Consider the following 17,943-nt stretch of genomic DNA (forward strand, 5'->3'; position numbering starts at 1 on the left):
AGCTACATGATTTGCGGCTCCTAGACAGCCTGAATACATGTGGGGATTTCCTAACAAACAGGCATTCCTCCTCACGAGTATTCAGACTGTCTAGCAGTCGCAAATCATGCAGCTGCGGTGACACAAACTAAATCTCCGAGCACGCCAAAATACTCAGAGAACACCCGAGCATGCTCGGAAAACTCGAATAACGAGCATACTCGCTCATCACTATTAATCACTATTAACTATTAGGACAGAAGATCATTTGACATACAGTATAGACAGACTGTTAGTAAGAATTCTGTATAAATTATGGATTTTTCTCCTCTACAGGGCCGTCTACTTAGTGCGTCATAAAGACACAAACAAGGTATTCGCCATGAAGAAACAAGCAAGGGGTATCCTGGAGGATCCAGAGTATCTTGAAATGGCCTATCTGGAAAGGGACATCGCAATATTCGCTGATTGCCCCTTTGTTGTCTCCACGTTTTGTTCCTTCCCAGGTAAACGACATCTGTGTATGGTCATGGACTTTGAAGCAGGTAAGACATATCCATTGTATCTATAATCAGCCCATTTCTGCTTAAACATATAAAGCTACCAATGTATTTATATTTCATCATTCTACATGCTCATAAGAACAGATTAGGAAGGTTACATCTTTCTGACAGATAATAATTTTCATTGCTTCTTATTACATTTTTTTCTGATGTTGGGGCAACAAAAACACTGCAATTCCATCTGAGTTTATTTTTTTTTTTTTATTTTGAATGGAGAAAAAGTGATTTTTATATTAAATTTTCTTTCCCCAAATATTTTGGTATTTTATTTTTTAGTCTCCATAAGGGACCTGAACTTGTGATTATATAATCGTAATTACTATGTACTGCAGTATGGGCATTGCAGAATATGGTGAAAATCTTGGTCCACTATGAAGCCAAGCTACACACTGACCTTCACAGAAGTACCATAGTGGCAAGGATAGTAGTCTTCCGCAGACACTCAGCAGCCATAGCAAACCACTGACATGGAATGGGAGCGATGAGTGCTTAGAGCAGCTCGCCTCCAGGTCACCTGCTGTAAATGCCGCTGTCAGAGATTGACAGTGCAATGTAAGAGTTTACCAGCAGGGGGCAGATCTCAGCTCTCTTTTTGTATAGGATTACTCTGCAGTATACAGTATACGCTCTACATCACACAGTGTATCTCTATGATTGACTCCCTGCCCCAATGTCTCAGCTTATTTCTCATTCACACTCATCATGTGTAATTTACATTGTAACAAACCCTCACCTGTCATATTTGCTTTCTGCTCTAGGAGGAGACTGTGGCAGTCTCTTAGAGTTATATGGTCGTTTACCCCTCGCCTTGGCCCGCAGGTACCTTGCAGAAACGGTTGTTGCTGTGGAATATCTGCACAGCTATGGTGTGGTTCATCGAGACCTGAAGCCTGAAAAGTAAGTGAGCGCTGCAGGATAATAAAGGGAGACAGTTATAGTTATAGTCTATGGGTTATTACTTAGGGCTGACAATATCTTTTCTTTTACAGCCTCATGATATCATCAACTGGACATATCAAAGTCACCGATTTTGGGATTTCAAAACTCGGACTCATGAGACCAACATCAGACATTTACAAGGCTCAAACTATCGACATCACCAGAGAGTTTCCTGCTGATGGGGTTAGCTATACATAAAAAACTTATTCTTTACAGATCTGATCTATTACTGCTTCTCTGATATTTTCTCACATAGAAAACTTTTCCACTGATATTATTTGTCACAGTTATTTTCATTGATCATCTTCTTATTGTTCTGTTGGTTTTCAGATGACTGGCACCTTGCATTATATAGCCCCAGAAGTCATCTTAGGGGAGGGCTACGGAAGGCCTATTGACTGGTGGTCAATAGGGATCATCATGTATGAATTTCTTACCGGCGATGTGCCATTTAAAGGAAGATACAAAAGTGATATTTTCAACAGTATCACCACGGGTAAGTAAAATATTCTGAATGCTGTGTGATGCCACAGTAATTTGGTTCAGTTGTTATGTTCATTCTTTGATTTAGTTACTTGTTGCTTTTGATGAGTTTTTTAAATGATAGTAAATGTAGAGACCTTCTTTTCTGTAATATTTACTTTTTATATAACAGATGACATCACTTTGAAATTTCAAGAGTGTGCTCTTCATCCCAAAGCTCAAAGCATCATTACTCAGCTACTCATAAAAGATCCAACACATAGACTCGGGACAGGTAATATATATAGTAGTATTAATAATGACTTATAGCTCCTCTGTGACCTGACAAATAGATCATTTCCATGAGGATAAACACTGAGGACTCTGCATTATCTTCTTGTCCATTCCCCATTCTTCATTCCATGACTTACAGTATATTTTGGATCTGCTATATCTTCAGTTTAGATTAACTTAAAATGTACAGTCTTCCTAACATTGTCTGGATCACTTTTTTCTTGTCTTCCATTTCCAGGAGGAGCAAATGAAATCAAGAGTCATCCATTCCTGAGTGAGTTAGACTTTGAGAACCTTCAAAATATGCCAACGTTAAGGCCAGATATTACGTCAGAGGAGGACACCCGCTACTTTCCCAGTAAGTAGAATGAGACATCATCTGGTTAAAGTTGCCGTTTGTCTTGTCTTTCATTTTATGTGACAATATGTTCCCATCATTATTAGTAATAACATGGTGACTGTCTGTGATTATATTAATAATCTCTGATAATACTTGTACTTTGTAGCTGGCATTGAGAGACCCAAATATATGAATTCAGATGAGGAGGTCAGTGATTGGCCAGAAAGTCTAAACTATGTATCATCTTCTCAAAGACTTTCTAAGGTAAGTATATGATCAGTAAATCCACAAAACTATAACTAAAATAGTATTATAATACTATATATACTGTATATATATATATATATTTAATTTTACTCTGTGTATTTTAGCTATATGACCCCAATACCAGGATGATGAGAGATGAAGATCATGAGCCATCTCCAGATTGCTCTCTAGAGACCAGCACAAAACACTCAGATATGTGAGTAAATTATTATAGGGTATAGTACTGACATATCTTCAGAATACCAAATACAATACGCATATGACACAATACTAAATACAGAATCCACCATCCCATGATTGATCATCACTGTAATGTCTGGCTTGTGATAACGCTGGTGATAACAGTTGATCATTATGACCAGCCTTTCATTTCCATTTCATTAAAGCCCTTTATTACTAGTTATTATTCATTCATGCTGACAGAAGGCAGTCCTGTGCAAGGTATACCCTTCATTTTGGCCAAGTGTCCTAATTGCCCATAAAAACGGAGTCTTTTTAATTTTCATTGCTTTCACTTGTAATTTATTTATTTTTCTTCTACTAAACAGGCAGAAAGAATCTTCTCCAACTGGAAATGATGGTGATAATCAGTGCTTCACTACTGAAAACAACAAGTCACCCTCTCCCATATTGCCAGGTATGTGCAGGTCTATAGGACATCTTGTTGTCGCCACTGATCATAAGGTGTAATGTAAATGTCACATGAGGACTCAGAAAATCACTGCTTTTTTGTGCCTTTAAAATAAACAACAATCCAACACGTTAACGTATAAAATTCTCACTCTTATGTGCTGCGCATTAAAAGGTATAAGGGGCCATACAGTCTGGTGCCTGATACTGATCACGAATACTCTGCCCATGGCTCAATCAGGCCCCAAACTAACCTTATATATACCCTTAATGTGCCACAGATGTTTAAACCCCTTAACCCCCGAACCTTTGTTTAGATTTTGCGTTTTGGCGCTTTTGTTTTTCTTTCTACTTCTTTCCAGAGCCATAAGTTTTTTATTTTTAGGTCAATATGGCCATGTGAGGGCTTATTTTTTGTGGAACGAGTTGTACTTTTGAACAATACCTTTGTTTTTACCATGTCGTGTAACAGAAAACAGGAAAAAAATTCCAAGTACAGTAAAATTGCAAAATAAATGCAATCACATACTTAATTTTTGATTGACTTTTTTGCTAGGTTCACTAAATGCTAAAACTGACCTGTGACTTGGATTCTACAAGTCATTATGAGTTCATAGACACCAAACAGGTTCTTTTTATCTAAGTGGTGAAAAAATATTCCAAACTTTGCAAATAAAAAAATAAATTGCGCCCTTTTCTGAGACCCGTAGCGTCTCCACTTTTTGGGATCTCTGGTTGGGCGAGAATTTAGTTTTTGCACGCTGAGCTGACGTTTTTAATGATAACACTTTTAGGCAGATACATTCTTTTGATCGCCTGTTATTTCATGTTAATGCAATATCGCGGCGACCAAAAAAACTTAATTATGGCGTTTCGATTTGTTTTCTCGCTCAGCCGTTTAGCGATAGGGTTAATCTTTTTGTTTATTGATAGATTGGGCGATTCTGAACACAGCAATACCAAATATGTGTAGGTTTGAATTTTTTTATTGTTTAATTTTGAATGGGGCGAAAGAGGGGTGATTTAAACTTTTGGTTTTTTACATTTTTTAATATTTTTAAAAACATTTTTTTTATTTTTGCATTGCTCCATAGGAGGCTAGAAACTGCCATAAATCGATCGCCTCTGCTACATAGAGGAGATGCATAGATCCCCTCTATGTAGCAGAATTATAGGTGTGCTATGAACCCGACCACAGGGTTGTGCTGATAGCAATCCGGCATCAGCAACCATAAAGATATGACTCTAATCTTATAGGAGGTTATCATTGACTTGTTTTTCTTAATATTTTGTATGATTTTCCAGTTGATACGAAAAATACATCTGCACTAAAACTGGAAGAGCAAAGACCAGAAATAGTAGTAAAGACAGAACCTAGCAGAGGTAAGTGTGACAATAAGGTCTATGTGGTCTGATTTCAGCGACTGAGAATAATTCACAAGGAGGATATATTATATGTTACTTTTTTACATGAATTTCCAGTTGAGACAATAAATACATCTGCATTAAAACTGGGAGAAGATCAAGACCCAAAAATAGTCCCAGAGACAGAACCGAGCAGAGGTAAGTGTGACAATAAGGTCTTTGTTGTCTGATGTCGGCGACAGAATAATTCACGAGCAGGATATATTATACAGTGGGGAAAAAAAGTATTTAGTCAGTCAGCAATAGTGCAAGTTCCACCACTTAAAAAGATGAGAGGCGTCTGTAATTTACATCATAGGTAGACCTCAACTATGGGAGACAAACTGAGAAAAAAAAATCCAGAAAATCACATTGTCTGGTTTTTTTTTCATTTTATTTGCATATTATGGTGGAAAATAAGTATTTGGTCAGAAACAAAATTTCATCTCAATACTTTGTGATATATCCTTTGTTGGCAATGAGAGAGGTCAAACGTTTTCTGTAAGTCTTCACAAGGTTGCCACACACTGTTGTTGGTATGTTGGCCCATTCCTCCATGCAGATCTCCTCTAGAGCAGTGATGTTTTTGGCTTTTCGCTTGGCAACACGGACTTTCAATTCCCTCCAAAGGTTTTCTATAGGGTTGAGATCTGGAGACTGGCTAGGCCACTCCAGGACCTTGAAATGCTTCTTACGAAGCCACTCCTTCGTTGCCCTGGCGGTGTGCTTTGGATCATTGTCATGTTGAAAGACCCAGCCACGTTTCATCTTCAATGCCCTTGCTGATGGAAGGAGGTTTGCACTCAAAATCTCACGATACATGGCCCCATTCATTCTTTCATGTACCCAGATCAGTCGTCCTGGCCCCTTTGCAGAGAAACAGCCCCAAAGCATGATGTTTCCACCACCATGCTTTACAGTAGGTATGGTGCTTGATGGATGCAACTCAGTATTCTTTTTCCTCCAAACACGACAAGTTGTGTTTCTACCAAACAGTTCCAGTTTGGTTTCATCAGACCATAGGACATTCTCCCAAAACTCCTCTGGATCATCCAAATGCTCTCTAGCAAACTTCAGACGGGCCCGGACATGTACAGGCTTAAGCAGTGGGACACGTCTGGCACTGCAGGATCTGAGTCCATGGTGGCGTAGTGTGTTACTTATGGTAGGCCTTGTTACATTGGTCCCAGCTCTCTGCAGTTCATTCACTAGGTCCCCCCGCGTGGTTCTGGGATTTTTGCTCACCGTTCTTGTGATCATTCTGACCCCACGGGGTGGGATTTTGCGTGGAGCACCAGATCAAGGGAGATTATCAGTGGTCTTGTATGTCTTCCATTTTCTAATTATTGCTCCCACAGTTGATTTCTTCACTCCAAGCTGGTTGGCTATTGCAGATTCAGTCTTCCCAGCCTGGTGCAGGGCTACAATTTTGTTTCTGGTGTCCTTTGACAGCTCTTTGGTCTTCACCATAGTGGAGTTTGGAGTCAGACTGTTTGAGGGTGTGCACAGGTGTCTTTTTATACTGATAACAAGTTTAAACAGGTGCCATTACTACAGGTAATGAGTGGAGGAGAGAGGAGACTCTTAAAGAAGAAGTTACAGGTCTGTGAGAGCCAGAAATCTTGATTGCTTGTTTCTGATGTTTCTGACCAAATACTTATTTTCCACCATAATATGCAAATAAAATGAAAAAAAAAACCAGACAATGTGATTTTCTGGATTTTTTTTTCTCAGTTTGTCTCCCATAGTTGAGGTCTACCTATGATGTAAATTACAGACGCCTCTCATCTTTTTAAGTGGTGGAACTTGCACTATTGCTGACTGACTAAATACTTTTTTTCCCCACTGTATGTCAATGGTGAGATTTTCACATCTATGACTGACAATGATCACTGACTTGTTTTTCTTACTTTTTTTGTATGAATTTCAAGATGAGACAAAAAATACCTCTGCATTAAAACTGGGAGAAGATCAAGACCCAGAAATAGTCGCAGAGACAGAGCCTAGCAGAGGTAAGTGTGACAATAAGGTCTATGTTGTCTAATGTCGGAGACTGAGAATAATTGAGGAGGAGGATATATTATATGTCAATGTGGGATTTTCACATCTATGACTGACAATGATCATTGACTTGTTTTTCTTACTTTTTTGTATAATTTTCCAGTTGAGGCAAAAAATACATCTGCATTAAAACTGGGAGAACAAGACCCAGAAATAGTTGCAGAGACAGAGCCTAGCAGAGGTAAGTGTGACAATAAGGTCTATGTGGTCTGATGTCGGCGATTGAGAATAATTCACAAGGAGGATATATTATATGTAGTGATAAGCGAATGTACTCTTTACTCGAGTTTTCTGAACATGCTTGGGTGTTCTCTGAGTAGTTTCGGCGTGCTCGGAAATCAAGCTTTAGTCCCCACAGCTGCATGATTTGAGACTGCTAGACAGCCTGAATTCATGTGAGGATTTCCGAAATAACGGGCAATCCCCACATGTATTCAGGCTGTCTAAAAGCTGCAAATCATGCAGCTGCGGGGACTAAAACTTAATTCATGAGCACCCTCAAAATGCTCGGAAAACTCGAGTAATGAACACACTCGCTCATCACTATATGTCAATGGTGGGATTTTCACATCTATGACTGACAATAATCATTGACTTGTTTTTCTTACTTTTTTATATGAATTTCCAGTTGAGGCCAAAAATACATCTGCATTAAAACTGGGAGAAGAACAAGACCCAGAAATAGTTGCAGAGACAGAGCCTAGCAGAGGTAAGTGTGACTATAAGGTCTATGTTGTCTGATGTCGGCAACTGAGAATAATTCATGAGGAGGATATATTATATGTAGTGATAAGTGAGTGTGCTCTTTACTCGAGTTTTCCGAACATGCTCGGGTGTTCTCTGAGTAGTTTGGGTGTGCTCGGAAATCAAGTTTTAGTCCCCGCAGCTGCATGATTTGAGACTGCTAGAGAACCTGAATACATGTGGAGAACACCCAAGCATGCTCGGAAAACTCCAGTAACGAGCACACTCGCTCATCGCTATATGTCAATGGTGGGATTTTCACATTTATGACTAACAATGATCATTGACTTTTTTTTCTTACTTTTTTAGATGAATTTCCAGTTGAGACAATAAATACATCTGCACTAAGACTGGGAGAAGATCAAGACCCAGAAATAGTCCCAGAGACAGAACCTAGCAGAGGTAAGTGTGACAATAAGGTCTGATGTCGGCGATTGAGAATTAGTCACGAGGAGGAGATGTTAACTCCCAGTGGGTACGATTGTCACATGTATGATGACTGACAATGATCATTGACTTGTTTTTTCACTTTTTATATGAATTTCTAGTTGAGAAGAAAAATAACTCTGCAATAAAACTGGTAGAAGAGCAAAATGCCAAAATAGTAGAAGAGCGAGAACCTAGAAGACGTAAGTGTGATAATAAGGCCTATGTTGATTGATGTTGGCCAGTGAGAATATTTCATGTGGAGAAGATGTTATCTGTCAGTGGTGGGATTGTCACATGTATGATGAGTGACAATGATCCTGTTCCTCTGCACGGATAAGATTTCTCTACTGTCCTGCCACAATGACACCAAAGCAGTATCCTCTAATATGGAGTACCATTACTTACATTAGTTTTATATCTCTTCTCCTAGGGTCCATCTTCCGCCGGATTATATCATCCTGTCGGCGTGGATTATCCAGGGCCGCTCGCAGCATCAGTAGATGCATTTGCCCAATCTATGATTAGGGCACCATATACATCTAGTACAGCAAGTCCATCATCAAAGCTGTACTTGGGCAGCACGGTGGCTCAGTGGTTATCACTGTTGCTTTGCAGCACTGGGATCCTGGGTTTAAATGTCACTAAGGAAAACATCTGCAAGGAGTTTGTATGTTCTCCCCGTGTTTGCGTGGGTTTCCTCCGGGTACTCCGGTTTCCTCCCACACTCCAAAGACATACTGATAGGGAATTCCTAATTTAAAAAAATTAAATAAAAATTCTGAATTAATTAATATTCGTTTGTAATAGAATATTTCTGAAATATATGGCATACCAATACTGTACATCGTACATATTTGAAGAATCCTCATGAAGTTTTGCTTTTTTCACTAAACGTGTATGTACTGTAGTGTGGTGGGGTAATATACTTCCCAACTGCCGTCTTCTCTGAGATCAAGCTCTGTCCGGCTCCACTTTTATGTGATGTCATAGATACATAGCTACATACATAGGTTGAAAAAAGACTTGGGTCCATCAAGTTTAACCTTTCTCCACCAATTGTCCATTTTGTCACTAAATTAAATATAACCCACAATGTTATGTGTATTGAGGAAATCATCCAGCCCTTTTTAAAAGCTGTTGTAGTGTCTGCTATTACTATTTCTTGTGGTCGGCATTCCACAGTGTGACTGCTCTAACTGTAAATAACCCTTTCCTATTTAGCTGTCGGAATCGCCTTTCATTGCTCTCCAGACTCTTCGGCTCACTCTATGCTCTCGGTGAGAGCGAGAAGTCTCTTCTATAATGCTAGCCTATGGGGCCTTGTTCTGACGCTCCATAGGCTTACATTGATAAAGGCAACCTGTCACCTCGCTTTTCAGCTATAAGCTGCGGCCACTGCCTTTCAGGGCTTATCGACAGCATTCTAGAATGCTGTAGAAAGGCAGTGGCCGCAGCTTATAGCTGAAAAACGAGGTGACAGGTTTCCCTTTACTAGTCGACTACATACTTGCCGATGTGGGAGATGTTGTGACCTGGTCATCATCTAGCCGTGACAATTATTCCCTTATAAAAGGTTCTAGAGACATTCATTAACTAGTAGGACTTGGGCATCCTAAGACAGTCCTGCTTAGACTGCAGAGACCCGTATGACGTAAACGGTGCCTCCCCGCCTCCCACCAATCCCATAATAACGAAACAACAAAAAGGCCTGGATGGGTTGAACAGGTGGGTCACAGTTTACTGAATTCTAAACCGAGAGAGGCAAATACAAATTCTCAACGGACTCAGAGCCGAAAGCCCCCCGTAACTGACGGTGGGCAAGGAAGCTGATGAGAGGTTACGAACCTTTGCCCCCCATACTACCGCTGTGACATTGAATACAACAAAATCATGCAAGTAATGAAAACATTGTCCAAAATTTTTATTTTTTTTTTAAATAAACATTATATACAATAGCCGCACAGCACAATTGCGAATTTATAAGGGAGGGAGGGTGGTGACAAAACTTTGACTGGTCAGCCAGGGGAGGAAGAGGAATTCTCCGGCCCAGCACAAGAATTTAACCCCTGAGGGTGTGGCCGGACGCCCCTTCCCCTTTTTCCCATTGGTCAGTGGGCGTCCTAATATATGGCATCACCTGAGAAGTAGTGGGAGGGGGGAAGCACTGCCCAAAGTTCCTTTATAGCTTAACCTATCTATGGGGACTCTGCAGTCAGACACACATTCCCTATACGGTGCCGTGCCTCTCAGACTGTTCACATTGGACTATGATCAGTGGCCCTGTCGGTATTTGTGTCTGAAGCCCCATAGAATGGGATTCAGATGTTCGCACCAACAGGAACATTGAATATAATGATGCAGGCAGAGTCAGTGTTCTATATTAGCATTATTATATGCCTATTTGAGGCAGGCACCAAGACGCCATCTTGGTGTCTGCCTCAAAAAGGCATACGAGGACAAAAATTATGACCTATAGAGCACACACTGACTCCATCTACTTCATTATAATCAACAAGATGGTGGCCCGATTCTAACACATCTGGTATTCTAGAATATGCATGTAGTTTATTTAAAGGGAATAAGTCACCCCATTTTTGCCCCATAAGCAGGGGCCACCGCAATCAGGGGCTTATCTACAGCATTCTGTAATGCTGTAGATAAGCCCCCGATGAAACCTGAAAAATAAGAAAAACACGTTAGATTATACTCACCGGAGGCGGGGGCGGTGGTTCGTCGCTGTCCGGCGCCTCCCATCTTCATACAATTATGTCCTCCTCCTTGCTTCCCCTTGGCTCCTGTGCACATGTACTTTATCTGCTCTGTTGAGGGCAGAGTAAAGTACTGCAGTGCGCAGGCGCCGGGAAAGATCAGAGAGGTCAGGCGCCTGCGCACTGCAGTACTCTGCTCTGCCCTCAACAGGGCCAATAAAGTACGCGTGCGCAGGAACTGAGGGAGAAGCAAGGAGGAGGGCGTCATCATATGAAGATGGGAGGTGTCGGATGGGACAGCAACACCCATCAGACCGGACCGAACGCCGGGGTGAGTATAAGCTAACTCTTTTTTCTTATCTTTCAGGTTTCATCGGGGGCTTATCCACAGCATTACAGAATGCTGTAAATAAGCCCCTGATGGCAGTGGCTGCAGCTGATAGGCCAAAAATGGGGTGACAGATCCCCTTTAAATTCCACGCCAATATCGCTGATTGCGGCAAATCCGTGTGGCAGGAGATGACCCGAGGCAACCGTCGCGAGATAAGAGGCTAACGCCGCAGATCTCCCGATGGTAGCAGTGGCGTGCGCCGTTCGAACTCCGCACCAATTTGCGGCCGGACTCTGCCTGTCGCTGATTGGTCGCGGCCGGCCGGGCGCGACCAATCAGCGATGCGGGATTTCCATTGCAAACAGACAGACAGATAGAATTATTATATAGTAGATGGCTCCATTAACACAAACATCGGAAAACGTTTTTCTAGGGCTTCAGCTGCAAGCCCCCAACCGTAGACAATGACACAATGTGAACTTTGATTAAGTAATTAAGTTATAGCCATCAAAAAGAAAGAAAAAAAATGGATTCAGCTCACTGCTTGTATTCCAAATGGAGATGCTAAAAAATAACTTTTAAATAGTCTGTGGTCTGGCGCATGGGTCGAGATACATACCAGGCTGGCTCCATAGTCAAATAGCTTCAAAAAGTAGTAGTAGTAGTAGTATATGTAATTACTGCTATCTCCTGCCAAATTCCTTAGTGAGGAGTGCCGAATATTTATTCAGGTTATTTGTCAACCCAGAACGCTTAAGACAATGCATAGGTTAAAAAAACACACTATGCCTATAATAGTTATGACATGTTCTTGTATGGACCTTGAGAATATATCCATGTCAGAAGGAGCAGACATCAGAAGGAAGGGTCGGAGGTTGAACATAGAACTTTGCTTTACCTTATTCACTTAACGGAGTACAAAACATGAACCGATTGGCTTTATTAAAAAAATAAAGTTTTTTCCTGATCCCGAGGGACAATCAGAGTGGACCTACAGGCATTTAGGCTTCACGGCGGTCAGAGCCAGAACAAAAAACAATTAGTTCCAGTCAGAGCATAACAGTTCATTTTAATGGCTACATTTAATCAGCAACATTCCCTTTATAATCTACAGTAGATGATAAATGGATCTGGCAGATTTAAAGGGAACTAGCTGAAGAGCCCGGCACTGCCCGGGCATAGTAACTAACTGTGGTTAGTTAAAACAAATAATTATCCTCCATCCCATAGGCCCGTGCCCATATACCCATCATACATATCCTCCATCCCATAGTCGAGTGCCCATATACCCATCACACATCCTCCATCCCATAGTCCCATGCCCATATACCCATCATACATATTCTCCATCCCATAGTCCCATGCCCATATACCCATCATACATATTCGCCATCCCATAGTCGAGTGCCCATATACCCATCACACTTCCTTCATCTCATAGTCCAATGCCCATATACCCATCATACATATCCTCCATCCCATAGTCCTGTGCCCATATACCCATCATACATATCCTCCATCCCATAGGCCCGTGCCCATATACCCATCACACATCCTCCATGCCATAGGCCCGTGCCCATATACCCACCATACATATCCTCCATCCTATAGTCCCATGCCCATATACCCATCACACATCCTTCATCTCATAGTCCAGTGCCCATATACCCATCACACATCCTCCATCCCATAGTCCCATGCCCATACACCCATCACACATCCTCCATCCCATAGTCCCATGCCCATATACCCATCATACATATTCGCCATCCCATAGTCGAGTGCCCATATACCCATCACACATCCTTCATCTCATAGTCCCATGCCCATATACCCATCATACACATCGTCCATCCCATAGTCCCATGCCCATATACCCATCATACATATTCGCCATCCCATAGTCGAGTGCCCATATACCCATCATACTTATTCGCCATCCCATAGTCTTGTGCCCCTATACCCGTCGTACATATCCTCCATCCCATAGTCCAGTGCCCATATACCCATCACACATCCTCCATCCCATAGTCCCGTGCCCATATACCCGTCATACATATCGTCCATCCCATAGTCCCGTGCCCATATACCCGTCACACATCCTCCATCCCATAGTCCCGTGCCCATATACCCATCATACATATCCTCAATCCCATAGTCCTGTGCCCATATACCTATCATACATATCCTCCATTCCATAGGCCCATGCCCATATACCCGTCATACATATCGTCCATCCCATAGTCCCGTGCCCATATACCCGTCACACATCCTCCATCCCATATTCCCGTGCCCATATACCCATCACACATCCTCAATCTCATAGTCCCGTGCCCATATACCCGTCATACATATCCTCCATCCCATAGTCCCGTGCCCATATACCCGTCATACATATCCACCATCCCATAGGCCCGTGCCCATATACCCGTCATACATATCCTCCATCCCATAGTCCAGTGCCCATATACCCATCACACATCCTCCATCCCATAGTCAACCATTATGACATCATAATGAGCAGCGGCAGGGTTTGCAACCTATGATGACATCAGCGTCACCATGGCAACTATTGTGACATCATAATGAGGGGCAGGGCTTGATACGCACACACTGTTTCCCCAGTATGCAAATAGGGGCATTATGACATCATAATGAGGGGCGGGGCTTGACGCGCACACACTTTTTCCCTCAGTATGTAGATAGGGGCAAAATTGTTTGGTGAATTGAAATGCACGGGGTTAAAATTTCACCTCACAACATAGCTTAGGACGCTCTTGGGGTCCAGATGTGTGACTGTGCCAAATTTTGTGGCTGTAGCTGCGACGGTGCGGATGCCTATCCCGGACATACACACATACATACATACATACACACACACATACATACACACATACATACATACATACTGTACATACATACACACTTTGAGCTTTATATATTAGATGTGCCCATTTTTTCTCAACAATTGGAAAAAAAAATGCAAAAACGTATATTTTTTAATGGTATAAAATAGCAATTTTTGTTCATATTTTCAACTTGAAAAACTGGAGGGAGTGGGGGGCAACTGCTGATATTTGCCATAAAAATTGAATGTAATGTGAAATAGTGCAACTGCAGTACACATTGGTGGGATCTGCTCCATGTGTGAGACGTCACTCCTCGCCTTCTAGAAGTTTGCCAAAGGATAAGGCAGGATGAAGCATAGGAGCCATTTTGTTAGTGGCGGCAAAGTGATATTGACAAGTGGACAGTGACACAGAGGTCGGTCGTTAGCACCGATTCTGTTAGTTGAAGCTGCGCTGCTCACCGTTTCAGTGACCGCATGAGATACATGGCTCAGCAGACCGTCACACATGATGGGACTAGATACATGGCTGTGCTCAGTGTAAAGCCTCACTCAGATGTATAATGTAGGGACAACTGAATGAGACTTTACACTGACTGAGCAGAGATGAGTCAGTGTTCAGAGCACAGCAACGTGATGATGAGCTCTGAATACTGAAGTGAATACAGGTCGGCAGCCTGACATTGTACGACTAATCCCAGGCCACCGAGCTGCTCAATAGCCTGATATTAGTACAGCGTCAGGCTCCTGATCTGTGCTCACCACATCTCACAACCACTGCGCAGACCTCCTGTCACCGACAGCTACGTGAGCTGTTGATATGGGGGTGTAAATTGTAGCCAAGAGCACAGTTCTGGACTACAATAAAATGGCACCTGACTCCCCCGCAGTGTTGAACTGGACACCCCATGGGGAATACACAGTCCACAGCTGAGGCAGACACAATATAGGAGATTGTGGTCTGTGCGTCTCTGGTCTCCTATGGCTGCAGTATTTGCGGTGTGCAAGTGTCATACCCAAACAGTTTTGTTGCTACATTGCTACAAACAAAAGAGAAGATTCAAATGATCCACAACTTTAATAAAAAAAATTGATACACATATAAAGCATTCACGGAAAGCCTACAAGTGAAGATCATTAACTGGAAAAATACAGTGTTTGTGTATCCAAAGTCCAGCATAGTGCAATTATTCGCATGTACTTTTATATCTTGGCCAATTTTGGTTTCAAAGACCTGCTGCAAGTATTGGCAACTGAAATAATAGCGGTTAGATTTGGCTTGGTGAAAAAAAAAAATTATATACAATTTTTTTTTTTTAATAATGAAATAGAAGGCACGAGTCATTAAGACTGTGCTGTGCAGGCCAGTTTAAGAAGAGGATTGCTGGAGTACAATGCACCCAATTCAGGTGCCGTCAATGTACCCCAGTCAGACTCTTTATGCAGGTGGGTGCAGCCATGCCCTGTCCATATTGGCATAGCTGGCTTGTAACGTAAACTCCAAATGTTGCAATATTTTTGCGCAACTTCACCAGAATTCTGCTGAAATCAGTTTAATAAATCAGGACCCAAAAGACTTCAAAATAGTGAATAATGAAGTTATTAAAATCTAATAAAGGCTCATTTTAATAGCTTACACATGTAGCAGAATATGAGCACTGAACTGTTACTTGCCAATTACAGGTGGGCTACATAGAGGTAAAGGGACCCCATCCCATTAGAAGGGAGGTACAGTTTACCATTACCTTTTTTGAGACAGTAACAATAACAGCCCCAATACATGTTAGTTGAAAGCCGGTCAAAGCCACAGATTTTGGGAGGATCGCTCGGCCATCTGCTGTGTAGGGGCACCTCCCGCCTCTTCCCCGATAGGAGAGAGAAGGACCGGGCAGGTGGAGTGGCAATGCCTGATACTTTTGTTCTCAGGGGAGATTGTTGTGAGTTCATTCTCTCCTTCACCTTTGATGTCTGATGAACTCCCTCTGCTGGTGAAGAGAGGTAGTGAAATTGATTGGGATGGGAAGAACCTGTCATCTGAACAGGCGGAGTGTGATTGGACATCTGGAATTTCTGAGTGGATATAAGGCAGCCGACGCCCTGCAGGGCTGCTGGTGATCCTTTCTGCTCTGAGCTCTTGCATCCAGTTTTGTTCTTGTCTACTAAAAGCTAAGTTTTTGCCCTGCTAATATTCCATGAGATTTTGTCTGGTTTCCTTAGTGTTTGTATTCAGCCAGTCCTGGTTGGGACTGGCTGAATTCCATTTTTGTCTCTGATCAGTTGATCTCTTTGCTCTGTTTTCAGAATATACCTGAGTGCTGATATAGTGATTTTTGTCTAGTGACTTCAGGGCCTTTTTCCCTATCAGATGGTTGGGACATTTTTGGAAGGGTTTTTTGCGGATTGCAGCCAGCATCTTTTCTGTCCTGTCCTATCTAATTAGTTGGGCCCCATCGTTTGCTCAGTCTGCATTTCTGTCTGTGTTTGTGTTTTCATCTGTTTTTCACCGACAATACATGTTGGGGGCTGTCTATTGCTTTGGGGTCTGCTCTGGGGCAGTTTAGATTTCCCCTTTCCTACTTTAGGCTTATGTAGTTCTCCGGCTGTGACGAGGGGTCTAGGGCACCATAGGAACCCCCCACGGCTACTGTTAGTTGTGGTGTATAGGATCAGGGGTCTGCAATCCGATAGCTACCAACCTCTCCGGTTTTCTGGACTTAGCTTGTATTTTTGTTTTCTCCTCCTCCGGTGACTCATTCATAACAGGAGATAATCTCAAAATCCCCAGCACTCACAAGTATGTGGAGTCGGGAGTGATAGCCTTTGGCCGAACATTCAGCACACGGCTACCCAATGTGTATAGTCAGCTTTTTCCATCTCGTGTAGCATTACAACTGGAGAATATGAAACCATCCTCAAATCCGAATTTGCCATATTCATGGCTTTTTTGTACTCTATTCGTGCAGAATTTATGTTTGACGATCAGTCCCGAACATATTCGCTCAACTCTAAACCCACTGACGTTTGGTGAATACTGCAAATACAATATTCGCCAGCGATCGTAATCCGAACCAAATTTTGCAAAATTGGCTCAACTCTTGTCACAACCCCTATCTCCTGTGGCATTGCTTACTCCCAACACTACATTGATAGCTATACGATAGGGATTCATTTTTATAATAGACATTACCAGAATTTTAATGCCAGGTAACACAAGAATACAAACCATCTTGCAGCAAGAATTCAAACCAAAATTTATTTGCATAAAGTAAAATATGAAAAAGGCAACTTCACAAAAAAACAAAAAAAAAAAAACAAAGAAACCTTCACAATGTTGATAATAAATGGAGTATTCAGAAATACAAAAAATAAATGCATACCTATTTTTCCCATTAAAGAAATTATTTCTGATTTGAATCCCCAGAAACCCTCTTGGCAGTGAACCTGTCAGACACCTGATGTGGGAGTTTTCAAATTAGGCCAGGATCACAAATTGCTATGCAGCCGCACGCTCCGCTCCCAAGTGCAGGCGGCAATGCCTGGTATTAACATGCGAGATTCGTCCGAGTTTCTCGCATGTGTGATCCCGGACTTAAACCAATTGTCAGTGGTAAGAACATTTTATTTGCTGCCGATGTGCAAAACAGCAATTGGTGTGAAGAAACCGAGACACTGTTCATAGGACGGCACTTTTTATTGCAGCTTATCCCATTTTACATCAATGAAGTTACAATACTGAGCTAATCCCATGGACACGAGTATCTAATTATCCATTTATTAGATTTGCTGGCGTTTATATTATACTAGCTGAAGAGCCCGGTGTTGCCTGGGCATAGTAACCAACTGTGGTTAGTTATAACAAATTATAATGATTATATTGCACATAAAAACCGTGCATCTAATCCTATCCTGAGTGATACTGACTGCTGAGCCGTGTATCTGGGTCG

The 17,943-nt window shown here is 41.9% G+C and overlaps 1 protein-coding gene and 1 long non-coding RNA gene across 2 annotated transcripts; both read left to right on the forward strand.

Moving 5' to 3' along the window:
- Positions 1-409: 409 nt before the first annotated feature.
- Positions 410-5,069, forward strand: LOC141078416 (microtubule-associated serine/threonine-protein kinase 3-like). Its single transcript, XM_073565149.1, has 11 exons — positions 410-524; positions 1,301-1,439; positions 1,532-1,664; positions 1,812-1,977; positions 2,137-2,238; positions 2,476-2,595; positions 2,744-2,841; positions 2,949-3,040; positions 3,393-3,481; positions 4,780-4,857; positions 4,957-5,069. Exons 1-11 carry the CDS (start codon positions 410-412, stop codon positions 5,067-5,069), a joined length of 1,245 nt encoding a protein of 414 aa, XP_073421250.1.
- A 1,977-nt stretch (positions 5,070-7,046) lies between these two features.
- Positions 7,047-8,860, forward strand: LOC141078420 (uncharacterized). Its single transcript, XR_012227846.1, has 5 exons — positions 7,047-7,120; positions 7,568-7,648; positions 7,993-8,085; positions 8,232-8,312; positions 8,543-8,860. It is a non-coding gene; the product is annotated as an uncharacterized lncRNA (long non-coding RNA).
- The last annotated feature ends 9,083 nt before the right edge of the window (positions 8,861-17,943 follow it).

The sequence above is a fragment of the Dendrobates tinctorius genome, unplaced genomic scaffold (genome assembly GCF_039654945.1).
Source record: "Dendrobates tinctorius isolate UK_male_01 unplaced genomic scaffold, ASM3965494v1 ptg000559l, whole genome shotgun sequence".
NCBI lineage: Eukaryota > Metazoa > Chordata > Amphibia > Anura > Dendrobatidae > Dendrobates > Dendrobates tinctorius.

Excerpts from the sequence above, each read along its gene's own strand:
- LOC141078416 (XM_073565149.1), top strand. The coding sequence starts at position 410 with ATGGCCTATCTGGAAAGGGACATCGCAATATTCGCTGATTGCCCCTTT. Across the intron at positions 2,239-2,475 it reads AACACATAGACTCGGGACAG|GAGGAGCAAATGAAATCAAG; the intron begins GTAATATATATA and ends TTCCATTTCCAG. Across the intron at positions 3,041-3,392 it reads AGCACAAAACACTCAGATAT|GCAGAAAGAATCTTCTCCAA; the intron begins GTGAGTAAATTA and ends TCTACTAAACAG.